At 36.8% G+C, this 15,891-nt stretch overlaps 2 protein-coding genes across 5 annotated transcripts in view; one reads left to right on the top strand and one right to left on the bottom strand.

The window, feature by feature from the left end:
• PTPRD (protein tyrosine phosphatase receptor type D) overlaps nt 1-15,891 on the bottom strand; it is a 2,148,730-nt gene that overhangs the window by 247,591 nt on the left and 1,885,248 nt on the right. The window lies entirely within an intron of this gene.
• Nucleotides 1,561-2,475, top strand: LOC308618932 (non-histone chromosomal protein HMG-14-like). Its single transcript, XM_081237272.1, has one exon. The coding sequence runs from the start codon at nt 1,578-1,580 to the stop codon at nt 1,995-1,997; it is 420 nt and encodes a 139-aa protein (XP_081093398.1). The 5' UTR covers nt 1,561-1,577; the 3' UTR covers nt 1,998-2,475.

Below are 15,891 nucleotides of genomic sequence, written 5' to 3'. Positions count from 1 at the left end.
TAAAAAATTCTGCAAGGGGAGTTAATAGAATAACTGCTCAGAGAGATAACTTGAGTCATCTTCGTCAGAGGCATTCAGAAATAGATTAGATAACAACCTAGTAGGAAGTCTAGAGAAGCCCCTTCTGAATTACATGTGTACTGCCTGGCTTGAACAAAATATGTAAAGGACAATATAGTAACATTCCCACCATCAAGAGAATGAAGAAAAAGTTCAATTTCTGGGGTTTTAGGAGATTGGGGAGACCCCGAATCATCTCATACAAAGCTACAGGCCCTCTACAAAAGTCAGTTCATTCTGGGTTCATGGCAATTAGCCAGATAAATCCCATTAATAATAAAAATGGCTTAAAGCTAGACTGAATGCATTTTTTTCTCAATTCAGAATAGATGGAGCCATCTTTTCTTGACTATTAACCATATCTCTAACCTTCATGAAAATTGCCTTTGTTTTACTTTCTCTATCTGTAACACGGAAACGATGAAAGCTCTTCTCTTTCCTTAAAAAATACTGCATAATTTGTATCACATAAGTAAAAAGCATTAGTAGGAGTATTTATGAAACATTGCTACTAATTCTGCACTTTTCACTTATGCAAAACATTTTGTAACTACTGTTCAATATTATGACTACAATATGAATGAGGTTAATATTTACATTTTGTTTGCATTTCAATTCCAGTAGAATGATTTTAGAATTCATGCGTGCATAAACTTAGCAGAAAATAATCTCTCTAATGAATATTTTACATTTCATTTAGGGACTAGTGTGGTAATACTGAGATACTGCTGAGGACAAGCTATACCATCTACCTTTTAGTCTTTCTGATTGAAACCTGTCTCAGCTGATCTCAAGAGAGGACTAGAAGAAAGCAGTGGTCACTTCATAAAATCGCCAAAATCATCCTGATCAAAATATTAATAATTGGTAGTAGCCTACAATAAAAAAAGCTCCATTGGCATTGTCAATCAAGAAGCACACATTTCTCAGGAAGTGTCGCTTTCAGGTAATCAATTTGGACATTATCTACTATTACAGCTGTTAAAATATTGACCTCCCTCCTCCAATAGATTTATCTGGACACATTAATTCATGACGACAATATTCAGAGGACCCTAAAAACTGCTTTAACAGTTTCAATAATGAATAATGAATTAAATAATTATCAAAGGACATCAAATAATAAAATGTCCATTAAAGCGTTATAATCTTGGCAGTTTGAAAGCACCAAGGGAACACTCAATTTATTAGGTGTTTTTACATAGCAAAAGGAAGGCTAATATCTGAGAGAAGAAATATCTTTCTTAAACTTTCCAGATATTTTGTTATTACTCTTAGAGCTCAAGGCACAATTTCCTGTGGGTTCTTTTCATTTTTCTCCACTCAGTGAAATGAATATCCATTTTCACCAGACTTCCATTCTTCCCCCAGAGCTATTAAAACTCAATTGCTCAACTAATTGCCAATCTCATTTAAATGACTCACTGCTGAACTCCAAACAACTTCATATAAAATGAAGGGATATGCTGACTTTTCATAAGTAGTTACAACTTTAAAAATAAATTTAAAAAAAATGAATGTGCAGCTCGGGCGGCGGGAGGAGCGGTAGCGGCCAGGCAGCCCAGCTTCGTGAAGGCTCTCGGCGCGCCGCGGCCCGCAGGCACCCGGCACGCGCCCGCCCCGCCGCCACGATGCCCAAGAGGAAGGTCAGCTCCGCCGAGGGGGCGGCGAAGGAGGAGCCCAAGAGGAGATCGGCGAGGTTGTCAGCTAAACCGGCTCCTGCAAAAGTGGAAACGAAGCCAAAAAAGGCGGCAGGAAAGGATAAATCTTCTGACAAAAAAGTGCAAACAAAAGGGAAAAGGGGAGCAAAGGGAAAACAGGCTGAAGTGGCTAACCAAGAGACTAAAGAAGACTTACCTGCAGAAAATGGAGAAACTAAAAATGAGGAGAGCACAGCTTCTGATGAAGCAGGAGAGAAAGAAGCCAAGTCTGATTAATATCACACACCTGGTCCTATCAGTGGTCCCTGTCTCCCTTCTTGTACAATCCAGAGGAATATTTTTATCAACTATTTTGTAAATGTAAGTTTTTTAGTAGCTCTAGAAACATTTTTAAAAAGGAAGGAATCCCACCTCATCCCATTTTTTTAAGTGTAAATGCTTTTTTTTAAGAGGTGAAATCATTTGCTGGTTGTTTATTTTTTGGTACAACCAGAAAATAGTGGGATATTGAATATGGGAGGCTTTGATTGTCTTGGGTGTCAGCTTAACATTCCACAGATGGAGGGTAGCTTTTATATCCTGTAATACAAAGCATACTTAATGGCAGTTTGGAGTCAGCTGTGCATTTAATGTCTTAAACACTTTAAATTACTTCTCTTCCCACGTTGTTTTTGGTAGAATTGTTTCCTAAAGCAAACCACTCACCCCTTGATCTTGGCTCTCCTGGGCAGAACTTTGTGTACTCTGTAACATCTTTGGTCATGGTAGTCCAGTTCTTCTAGGAACTGTTAATGTGCTGTGAACAATTGACAATTTGAGTATGTAGTGTATATGATATTAAATTGTGAATTAGTGGGACTTACGATGTAACAGCATATCAATATTTGAAGATATTGGTACTTGATATCCTGTGAAGGAAAATTTGCCCCCAAATTTTAAGCTGGAAAGTCACTGGAATAACTGTTGAGAAAAGAATCACAACAACATGATTTTTTTAGGTTTTTGGTACGTATGTTGAGAATTGTGTACAAATTGAAATGTCTGTGTACTGATCCTCAAAACAACCAATAAAATCTCAATTATGAAAGAAAAAAAATGAATGTGCATGTCCAAGAGAGGAAGGACTTTTATTAATTAGAAAATCAATATTATATAAAGAAAGTAAAAGAGAATTAATTCAGCAATGGCCACAAAGTCATGGGGATAATCTGGTCATCTATTTTATTAAAGTGATGAAATCAGATCACACATCAGATATAACAATGGTTACTGTACTCTGAGAATACCTGTTCCATTGTTCAGATCGCAAACAGGTAGAAAATCTCTAACTCTGAACTTAATAAGGTGAAGTTTTAAAGTCTGTGTTTACACTATAGGTCTCATTTACCAAGAGTGAGCTAGATTTTTTCTGACGGTAACTCAGATTGCACATGTACGTGAGAAAGAATGAAAGAATATGATTATATATTTGCATATGTCAAGCAAGGCCTGACTAAATTTAGTTCACAGGATCAGCAAACTCAATTGTGACATACATATTCCTATACTTTCTCCTCACTCCCTAACACCTTGCCTCAAAGTTTCATAGAAAAAGCAGTGATTTAATTCTAAGAGCATAGCAAATTCATTAAATCGTTCTATATCGGCCAACCAACATGCACATTCATGTTATACTGGTGAACTCCTTTGGTCTGCTGTTCTCTCTTAATTCTTTAAAATAAATTGCAGGTCAATAAGCATCACTTAGGCCTCTGTCCTTTTCCACACCCTAGCTGCCTTTATCAGACGATAACAATCTGGACTGATGTCTCTAAAAATGTTGCTGCAGAGAAAACAATCTGCTTATTTTGTGAGCAGCGAAGAAGTGTTTAAGCCCACGAAATTTCCATGAAGACGTAAGAAAAATGAGTAAGCATACCTTTTGCTCAAGAATAATTTAGAAAGGGAAAAAGTAACTGCCCAGGTTTTCAAAAGGTGTTTAAGTTGCAAAAACAAATAGAAAATGGTTGCAATAAATGTAGTGATTCTAAGTTGTACTTTCACTAAAATTTATTAACTACAGTGGCCCTTGAACAATGTGGGGATTAGGGGCACTGATCCTCTGCACAGTCGAGAATCCATGAATAACGTATAGTCACCCCTCTATATATATGATTCCTCTGTATCCACGTAACCACTGCTCCCTGGATCCTGTATTATTGTACTAACATGCTCTAAGCACTGTGCTAGGTACTAAGGAAGCAAAGACCAGCTAGGGATGGTTCCTCACAAGGCTGAGCTCTGGGTGTAGTTCTGCTAAACAGGAAAAGTGCTGCAGAGATTTTAGAAGAGAAATGATTTGTGTCAGTTTATATTTACAAATGAGATATCCCCAATAGCCTTTTAATCTCCCAATGTTGTAATAGATAGTATTTAGTATGCATGCAGCTTGGAGAATAATGTTTGCACAAACTATTTATCTATCCTTCTAACACCAATCCTGAAATGTTGGAAGATTACTGAAGGTTCTTAAAATTTCCTCTTAAATATTAATGTGCATACTTTTCAACCAATTGTTGGCACATAATACCTGCAGCAATTCTTGATTCTATCATGTTTGTAAAATGTAATGTCAGTATCTATAATAACTATAAACACATGATATTAAGTTTTGTTACAGTGCCACTTCCAACTTACTAGAATAATTCTGCATTTCAAGCAGTCTTCAGAAATAGACTCATACCGATATGTGCATGGGGAAATGATGGTGGCTTTATGGTCATGATTTCAAACTTTAATAATTATCTATTATACTTTATGTCCTTTTTGATGTTTTCTAAAATTTCACATTTTAAATGTTTCCTAATTTTGTAAAGTCAAAATAAACAGAGTTTCCATAGATTGAGGCCATAATAATTAAATTAGGGTTATGTGTGATTCTGTTTTTGTGTCTAGGTAACTAGATACAAGTATAGGAATATTTTGGTGTTAGATAAATATCTATAGCAAGGCTAATACAGCAACAAAATGATCCATATTTTCACATCCATGTTTCTTTCCTGAGCATCTCTGATTGCACGTTTCACAGACAGAGAGAAACTCAAAAGAAATTATTCCCCACCACCAAATCTCCACAAATATATGCTATTCTTTGAAGGCCCAATCTCAGTATATGCCACTCCATCAAACCAGTAAGCCAACCTAAAAAGTACCTTCAGTGACTATTTTTCCTTAGTGGCCATATCCAGTTGCTGTTGATGCTACCTTTTGAGTTACCCCATCTCTCCTCTTCATCCCCATTGTTACTAGAGTAGTCTAAACCCTCATCATTTACTGTCTATTTTAACTTCAGTACTGAACTCATCCCATCCATTTTCCCTCCACACTGTAGTGAGGGCCATCTTTCAAAACTGCAAGTATTTCACTAGGGTTTTCCCAATTTGAATCATTTTCCTTCAAAGGTTAATCCCCAACCTCTCTTACTTTCCTTTTTCCACTTTCCCCAACATGACTTGAATTCCAGAATACCAGCTACTTTAGAGCTCTGTGAATACACCACATTGCTTTAGTGTATGTCATTCTCTCTGCCAGGAGTACCTTTAATTCTTGTCTGCATAGAGAACTCCAAAGGATCCTTCATATCTTAGCTTAAGTGTTATTTCCTCTTAAAAGCTTCCTTAACTTCGTATTGATAAATAGATTGAGGATCTCCTGTCTACATTCTGGAAGCATCTTCAAAATATCTTTGTCATTCTACTTATTAATGCACTCAACTGCAGTGGTTGTAAAAGATGGTCCCAGAGCAGCCACCTTAGCATCACCGGGAACTGTATTAGAAATGCAAACTCTTGGGCCCCACCCCAGGTCTACTGAATTAGAAAGTAGAGATAGAACTCAGCAATCTATGGTTTAACAAGCCTTCCAGGCGATTCTGATGCATACTTATGTTTGAGAATTCCTGTTCTATTGAAATCACGTGTTTCCATATCATCTCTACACCTAATTGAGATTACCTTGATGGTTTTCATCTTCCCTCCTTTCCTGTGAATATACAATACACATCTGTTGAATACAGGAGCAAATAAACTGATAATTAAGTTTGGGATTTTCTAATTAATTTAGTGGTACTTTATACAGAGTCTTAACACATCAAAGGGCTGCATATAGGGTACTCACTTGAAATCTGAAGGCGATCAATGTTAAAACAATGGTATACACAAAGCATTGGCAGAAGTTATCCCATGACACATGTGCCATTAAAAATGAATAAGAACATATGAAGTTCTTCCTATGTAACACCACAAGATCATTATGAGATGAGAAGTTGCTAGGAGTGAAGGACCTCTTATAAGTCATGTCCTTAAACAATCAACTGAGGATACTGTTGCTCAGAGGCTACTCAACACCTCTATATAACTTGTGTTTATTAAATATAGTTACCATTTGGCTTCTTAGAACTTTATATCTAATATTAAAAGCTATAATTATTATTTGATTACTAATTCAATCCAATAGTTGCAAGCACACCAAACAACACTCTCAGAAAGTCTCCCTAGGTTGCCAACACAACAAATGCTCTAGTTATTAGTTAAGAATAGCAGAGACCTTGGTTATCAACTATGGTATAGATGTGGGCTGGAGAGTGGAAAGACTGCAATTCTGTGCCTGAGCAGTGTTAATCAGGATCTTACCACATTGGCTAAAATATTTCAACTTCTATTTCCAGATGTCGAAGTGTTTGAAATCAGGACTGGGTGTTACACTCTGTGCTCTATTTTCCATCCCCAAGTGCCATTTACAATGTCTTTGCACATGGTAATTATTTAATAAAATACTGAGTTAAACAGAATTACCATGTAATTCTTCTCCACTAAATATTTTGAGTAAAAGGGCAAGAATTACTTTCAAATAATATGGTATTAGTCCTTATAAAATCAGTTTCTCCCAGGTAATATCTTCTGCTTGTACTGTGTTGTAGTACTTTCTGCTGTGGATCTCAACTTATAAACTTATTAAACTGGATTTGTAAATATTTTGCAAGTGCTTTAGAATAAAGATGGTACATTTGTCACCTCTGCATGTCCAGCACCGACACTGTTTTTAGAAGTTGCACAATAAATGCTTGTGGAAGGGAAGAAAGAAGGAAAAGAGAATGCAGTAAGAACTTCCAATGAACTCAATTATAGAGAGTATTTCATACAACACATGTTTGACTTCCCAAGGACCGAGTCATGCTATGTGAAAAAAACCTTCACTTGCTGACTTTGAGGTTGTTTAGATCTCAGTGAGATGTAGATCTTACTTTTAACATGGATTAAAACAAAGGGAGGCATTACAGGGTAGTGACATTTTTCTCCCTTTTTAATTTTATCTGTGAACTATATAATAGGAAAAAATGAAGTCAATTTGCCCAAAAAGTATCTAATTCTAGTTAATACTCAATAAATAATTGTTAAGTGAATTGATTAATATAAACAATCAGTAACACTTTCAACAGCATACAAAATACTATCTATAATGAATTTGATATATTTATTTTGATATATTTGTTGATAATTGAAATTTATATATTTGGACTTATGTATATATTCTCTAGTGACAAGGAAATAAGTATATACAACACTATTAGATAAAATGTCATTTTCTCTTAAAATATTAGGGTGCTATTTAAAATTAAAGGTTTAAATTGAGAAATAATTTAATTACTGAAATAAAGTTTTGCTTAGAACTACAGAAACAGATTTTCCAGAGCTCTCCTTGTCAGTTGACAGAATTCAGTTCATAGATGGTTTCACTCAACACAGCAGCACTCAAGTATCATTCAAGAGTTAATTCACTTTAAAAATGGGCAGTTCAGCTCTTTCTCAAGAGCTTCTGAAAGTGGCCACACTATTTAAAATTCTTAAACAACATAATTGTGGAACTGCATTTTATTGGTATTATGCTATTATAAATTTTAAGAAATATCATATGCTTATGCTATTTGTACCAGGAAGAAAAAAGAGCAAATACAAAGTCAAATCTTTGCAAAACATAGTAATTTGCTACCCCTTTTTGTCCCCTGAAAATACAAGACAGTCCTATGTTGCAATAGTTCTAAAGTATTCAACAAACAGAAATGAACTTGAACCCATGATAAGATGGCATATTATGTGCCAGCATAACAAGAAATATTAGAAAAATATTGGTTCTACAGGACCCAAGTTCTCATCCAAGATGTCACTTTGTATGGGTAGATCATAGAGTTTAGATGTCCTAAATATCTTATAATCTGTGAGGAAACTGATTTCAAAATTCAATTAACAATAATTTGAATAATAAACCACGGCAAGGAAACAACAGCAAAAGGGATACTGCTATGATATAATACCTTGTAAAATAATTTGAGAGACAGAACAGCATTTCTTTTAAAATGCAGAGGTGTTGCTTAACTAAAGCTTCTAAATGATTACCCATTTTAACTTTTCCATGGATTATTCTTTATGAATCACAAGAATATAATATATTCTTTAAAATATATTTTTATAATGTAAAATATGAAAATATTTTTTTAAAAAAGAAAGGTAATAGAAGTAATATGCACAAAATTTCAAAGCTGGAATTTTGCTAAATATATGTCCCATATCAGACAAAGATTCTTTGTGTCAAGATATGCCCAACAAATAAGTGGCAACAGGGATTATTCATTCACTCCACATTCATTCATTCATACTGACATTTGTTGATCACATGTTCATGCCAACCATTTTAATAAGTATTAGGCAACAAAAGGCCAAGATACCCAATATACCTGCCATAAAGAACTGAAATTCTGGAGGAACAGAGGAAAACATATATAGTTTCAGACTGAAATACATTAATGGAATATAAGTTATTTTTATAAAGGTATTATCAGAACAAAGTAGGGTATTGACCATATCTTCTAAAGGCAACAGGAACAGTTTTAAAAAGAGGCTTCAAAGACTTGGGTGGTGATAAACAGGAAAGATTTACCAGATGGTGAAAGGAAGATGAGGAAATAAAGTGGAAGGAATACCATGTGTACATACACATTGGGAGAAACAGAGGATATTTAGTGGGACTAGGCAGCATTCATGATGGGAAAAACTGTTGGTGGGTGGGTGGGAGCCCAGAGGCCGTGCTAAACACTTTGTTCCTCATCCGACTGGTAAATCATGAGAGGTGTGTAAACAAGGCAGTGACATGATCAGATTTCACTCCTGTGTGGTAGTCATGAACATGTGGCAGTGTTTGAGGGAGTTAAAGTGCTCTTAAGCCATTCCACAAATGTGCAAAAAGAAAGTCACTGTAAAGGGGGAAATACATATTAAAAACAAATGTGTCCTGATAATGGCAGGCATTAAGACAGAATATGCGAAATTTACCAAATATTTATGGTAAAAGTGTTATCGGTAGCAGTAGATATGAGAAAAGAGAACACAGGCTTGCCTTTGGAAAAACAAAAGAATAAGATAATATGCAAAGAAAGCAATAAGCACTGGAGTTGAGATAACTGAAAAATGAAGACAGATTTGAAGTAATACATGACTTTAAAACACTGAAGCAATAATAAGAAAATAGCTTATAACACAACAGCACAATCACCTGAACTAATAGACGTGAAAACTAAAATGATGATACAGATTAAGTTTCTCTTGTACAATACTGAGGCAAGGTATTCTTTAGTTTTAAATGTTATGCTGCTGGAGAGGGACCAAGATGGCGGAGGAGAAGGAAGTGTTTTCACTCCCTCTTGCGAAAACACCAGAATAACAATTAGCTGCTGGACAATCATCGACAGGAAGACACTGAAACTCACCAAAAAAGATACCCCACATCCAAAGACAAAGGAGAAGCCACAATGAGACAGTAGGAGGTGGGCACAATCACAGTAAAATCAAATCCCATAACTGGTGGGTGGGTGACTCACAGACTGGAGAATACTTATACCACAGAAGTCCACCCACTGGAGTGAAGGTTCTGAGCCCCACATCAGGCTTCCCAACCTGGGGGTCCGGCAATGGGAGGAGGAATTTGTAGAGAATCAGAGTTTGAAGCATACTGGGAATTGATTGCAGGACTTCAACAGGACTGGGGAAAACACAGACTCCACTCTTGGAGGGCACACACAAAGTAGTGTGTGCAACAGGACTCAAGGGAAGGAGCAGTGACCCCAGGGGAGACTGAACCAGACCTACCTGCTAGTGTTGGAGGGTCTCCTGCAGAGGCGGGGGGTGGCTGTGGCTCACTGTGGGGACAAAGACACTGGCAGCAGAAGTTCTGGGAAGTACTCCCTGGAGTGAGCCCTCCAAGAGTCTGCCATTAGTCCCAGCAAAGAGCCCAGGTAGGCTCCAGTTTTGGGTTGCCTCAGGCCAAACAACCAGCAGGGAGGGAACCCAGCCCAACTCATCAGCAGTCAAGGTGATTGAAGTTTTACTGAGCCCTGCCCACCAGAGCAACAATCAGGTCTACCAACCACCAGTCCCTCCCATCAAGCCTCTTACATAGCCTCACCAACCAGAAGGCAGACAGCAGAAGCAAGAAGAACTACAATCCTGCAGCCTGTGGAACAAAAACCACATTCACAGAAAGGTAGACAAGATGAAAAGGCAGAGGGCTATGTACCAGATGAAGGAACAAGATACAACCCCAGAAAAACAACTAAATGAAACGGAGATAGGCAACCTTCCAGAAAAAGAATTCAGAATAATGATAGTGAAGATGATCCAGGACCTCGGAAAAAGAATGGAGGCAAAGATCGAGAAGATGCAAGAAATGTTTAACAAAGACCTAGAAGAATTAAAGAACAAACAAACAGAGATGAACAATACAATAACTGAAATGAAAACTACACTAGAAGGAATCAAGAGCAGAATGACTGAGGCAGAAGAACGGATAAGTGACCTGGAAGACAGAATGGTGGAATTCACTGCTGTGGAACAGAATAAAGAGAAAAGAATGAAAAGCAATGAATAGAGCCTAGGAGACCTCTGGGACAACATTAAACACAACAACGTTCGCATTATACAGGTCCCAGAAAGAGAAGAGGGAGAGAAAGGACCAGAGAAAATATTTGAAGAGATTATAGTAGAAAACGTCCCTAACATTGGAAAGGAAATAGCCACCCAAGTCCAGGAAGCACAGCAAGACACATACAGGATAAATCCAAGGAGAAACACGCGAAGAAACATAGTTATCAAATTGGCAAAAATTAAAAACAAAGAAAAATTACTGAAAGCAGCAATGGAAAAACGGCAAATAACATACAAGGGAACTCCAATAAGGTTAACACCTGATTTCTCAGCAGAAACTCTACAAGTCAGAAGGGAGTGGCATGATATACTTAAAGCGATGAAACGGAAGAACCTACAACCAAGATTACTCTACGCGGCAAGGATCTCATTCAGATTCCACGGAGATATCAAAAGCTTTACAGACAAACAAAAGCTAAGAGAATTCAGCACCACCAAACCAGGTCTACAACAAATGCTAAAGGGACTTCTCTAAGTGGGAAACATAAGAGAAGAAAAGGACCTACAAAAACAAACCAAAACAATTAAGAAAATGGTCACAGGAACATACATGTCAATAATTACCTTAAACGTGAATGGATTAAATGCTCCAACCAAAAGACACAGGCTTGCTGAATGGATACAAAAACACGACCCATATATATGTCGTCTACAAGAGACTCACGTCAGACTTAGGGACACATACAGACTGAAAGTGAGGGGATGGGATAACATATTCCATGCAAATGGAAATCAAAAGAAAGCTGGAGTAGATATACTCATATCAGATAAAATAGACTAAAATAAAGAATGTTACAAGAGACAAGGAAGGACACTACATAATGATTAAGGGATCAATCCAAGAAGAAGATATAACAATTATAAATATATATGCACCCAACATAGGAGCACCTCAATACATAAGGCAACAGCTAACAGCTAAAGAAGAGGAAATTAACAGTAACACAATAATACTGGGGGACTTTAACACCTCACTTACACCAATGGACAGATCATCCAAACAGAAATTAATAAGGAAACACAAGTTTTAAATGACACGATAGACCAGATAGATTTAATAGATATGTATAGGACATTCCACCCAAAAAGAGCAGATTACACTTTCTTCTCAAGTGCACAGGGAACATTCTCCAGGATAGATCACATCTTGGGTCACAAATCAAGCCTCAGTAAATTTACGAAAATCGAAATCATATCAAGCATCTTTTCTGGCCACAACGCTATGAGATTAGAAATGAATTACAAGGAAAAAAACGTAAAAAACACAAAACCATAGAGGCTAAACAATACATTACTAAATAACCAAGAAATCACTGAAGAAATCAAAGGGGAAATCAAAAAATACCTAGAGACAAATGACAATGAAAACACGATGATCCAAAACCTATGGGATGCAGCAAAAGCAGTTCTAAGAGGGAAGTTTATAGCTATACAAGCCTACCTCAAGAAACAAGAAAAATCTCAAGTAAACAATCTAATGTTACACCTAAAGGAACTAGAGAAAGAAGAACAAACAAAAGCCAAAGATAGCAGAAGGAAAGAAATCATAAAGACCAGAGCAGAAACAAATGAAATAGAAACAGAGAAAACAATAGCAAAGATCAAAAAAAGTAAAAGCCGGTTCTTTGAGAAGATAAACAAAATTGATAACCCATTAGCCAGAATGATCAACAAAAAGAGGGAGAGGACTCAAATCAATAAAATTAGAAACGAAAAAGGAGAAGTTACAACAGACACCGCAGAAATACAAAGCATCCTGAGAGACTACGACAAGCAACTCTATGGTAATAAAATGGACAACCTGGAAGAAATGGACAGATTCTTAGAAAGGTATAACCTTCCAAGACTGAACCAGGAAGAAATAGAAAATATGAACAGACCAATCACAAGTAATGAAATTGAAACTGTGACTAAAAATCTTCCAACTGGGCTTCCCTGGTGGCGCAGTGGTTGAGAGTCCACCTGCTAATGCAGGGGACACGGGTTCGTGCCCCGGTCTGGGAAGATCCCACATGCCGCAGAGTGGCTAGGCCCCTGAGCCATGGCCATTGAGCCTGCGCATCCGGAGCCTGTGCTCTGCAACCGGAGAGGCCACAACAGTGAGAGGCCCACGTACCACGAAAAAAAAGAACAATCTTCCAACAAACAAAAGTCCAGGACCAGATGGCTTCACAGGTGAATTCTATCAAACATTTAGCAAAGAGCTAACACCCATCCTTCTCAAACTCTTCCAAAAAATTGGAGAGAAAGGAACACTCCGAAACCCATTCTATGAGGCCACCATCACCCTGATACCAAAACCAGACAAAGATACTACAAAAAAAGAAAATTACAAACCAATATCACTGATGAATATAGATACAAAAATCCTCAACAAAACAGTAGCAAACAGAATCCACCAACACATTAAAAGGATCATACATGATGATCAAGTGGGGTTTATCTCAGGGATGCAAGGATTCTTTAATATACATAAATCAATCAATGTGATACACCATATTAACAAATTGAAGAATAAAAACCATATGATCATCTCAATAGATGCAGAAAAAGCTTCTGACAAAATTCAACACCCATTTATGACAAAAACTCTCCAGAAAGTGGGCATAGAGGGAACCTACCTCAACATAACAAAGGCCATATACGACAAACCTACAGCAAACATCATTCTCGATGACGAAAAACTGAAAGCATTTCCTCTAAGATCAGGAACGAGACAAGGATGTCTACTCTCACCACTTTTATTCAACATAATTTTGGAAGTCCTAGCCATGGCAATCAGAGAAGAAAAAGAAATAAAAGGAATCCAAATCGGAAAAGAAGAAGTAAAATGGTCACTATTTGCAGATGACATGATACTATACATAGAGAATCTTAAAAATGCCACCAGAAAACTACTAGAGCTAATCAATGAATTTGGTAAAGTTGCAGGATACAAAATTAATGCACAGAAATCTCTTGCACTCCTATATACTAATGATGAAAAATCTGAAAGAGAAATTATGGAAACACTCCCATTTACCATTGCAACAAAAAGAATAAAATACCTAGGAATAAACCTACCTAGGGAGACAAAAGACCTGTATGCAGAAAAGTATAAGACACTGATGAAGGAAATTAAAGATGATACCAACAGCTGGAGAGATATACCATGTTCTTGGATTGGAAGAATCAATATTGTGAAAATGACTACACTACCCAAAGCAGTCTACAGATTCAATGCAATCCCTATCAAATTACCAATGGCATTTTTTACAGAAGTAGAACAAATAATCTTAAAATTTCTATGGAGACACAAAAGACCCCAAATAGCCAAAGCAGTCTTGAAGGAAAAAACGGAGCTGGAGGAATCAGACTCCCTGACTTCAGACTATACTACAAAGCTACAGTAATGAAGACAATATGGTACTGGCACAAAAACAGAAACATAGATCAACGGAACAAGACAGAAACCCCAGAGATAAACTCACGCACCTATGGTCAACTAAGCCATGACAAAGGTGGCAAAGATGTACAATGGAGAAAAGACAGTGTCTTCAATAAGTGGTGCTGGGAAAACTGGACAGCTACATTTAAAAGAATGCAATTAGAACACTCCCTAACACCATACACAAAAATAAACTCAAAATGGATTTGACACCTAAATGTAAGACTGGACGCTATAAAACTCTTAGAGGAAAACATTGGAAGAACACTCTTTGACATAAATCACAGCAAGATCTTTTTTGATCCACCTCCAAGAGTAATGGAAATAAAAACAAAAATAAACAAATGGGACCTAATGAAACTTCAAAGCATTTGCACAGCAAAGGAAACCATAAACATGACAAAAAGACAACCCTCAGAATGGGAGAAAATATTTGCAAATGAATCAACAGACAAAGGATTAATCTCCAAAATATATAAACAGCTCATGCAGCTCAGTATTAAAGAAACAAACAACCCAATCCAAAAATGGGCTGAAGACCTAAATAGACATGTCTCCAAAGAAGACATACAGATGGCCAAGAAGCACATGAAAAGCTGCTCAATGTCACTAATTATTAGAGAAATGCAAATCAAAACTACAATGAGGTATCACCTCACACCAGTTAGAACGGGCATCATCAGAAAATCTACAAACAATAAATGCTGGAGAGGGTGTGGAGAAAAGGGAACCCTCTTGCAGTGTTGGTAGGAATGTAAATTGATACAGCCACTATGGAGAACAGTATGGAGGTTCCTTAAAAAACTACAAATAGAACTACCATATGACCCAGCAATCCCACTACTGGGCATATACCCTGAGAAAACCATAATTTAAAAGAAAACATGCACCCCAATGTTCATTGAAGCACTATTTACAATAGCCAGGTCATGGGAGCAACCTAAATGCCCATTGGCAGACGAATGGTGGCTGACGAATGGATAAAGAAGATGTGGTACATATATACAATGGAATATTACTCAGCCATAAAAAGAACGAAATTGAGTCATTTGTTGAGACGTGGGTGGATCTAAAGACTGTCATACAGAGTGAAGTAAGTCAGAAAGAGAAAAACAAATATCGTATATTAATGCATGTATGTGGAACCTAGAAAAATGGTACAGATGAACCGGTTTTCAGGGCAGAAGTTGAGACACAGATGTAGAGAACACACATATGGACACCAAGGAGGGAAAGCCGTGGTGGGGTTGGGATGGTGGTGTGCTGAATTGGGCGATTGGTATTGACATGTATACACTGATGTGTATAAAACTGATGACTAATAAGAACCTGCAGTATAAACAAACTAACAAATAAGCCAACTAATACTAGACTTTCTTTGGGTTATTTGTATGGAAGTATATTAATATAAATGTTTCAGACATTACATGAAATTTCTTAAAATCTTATATATTCTGGTATAATGTTATAATTCATAATTCTAGTTATTACTTTAAAATGTATATCTCAGAAATAACTAAATTTCCTTGTCAATTGCATTATTATGAACTTTCATCAAATCTTTAACCGTGGACATTTTTAAGTCTTTTGTCATTTACAGACAGTTCTGGGTGTACTCTGATGCTTTTGCAAACATGTTCCTATAAAAGGGTTTCATCTTCAAGGAATTCATGGAAAAGACTCTGGCAAGTACAGATTTCTGGTAACTGACTATACTGCTGAACTGAATGAA

This window comes from Mesoplodon bidens (assembly GCF_964165515.1).
Source record: "Mesoplodon bidens genome assembly, chromosome: 6".
Lineage (NCBI taxonomy): Eukaryota > Metazoa > Chordata > Mammalia > Artiodactyla > Ziphiidae > Mesoplodon > Mesoplodon bidens.
The sequence above is the reverse complement of the archived record's forward strand: the minus strand, read 5'-3'. Positions and strand labels throughout refer to the sequence as shown.

Excerpts from the sequence above, each read along its gene's own strand:
- LOC308618932 (XM_081237272.1), top strand. The coding sequence starts at position 1,578 with ATGTGCAGCTCGGGCGGCGGGAGGAGCGGTAGCGGCCAGGCAGCCCAG.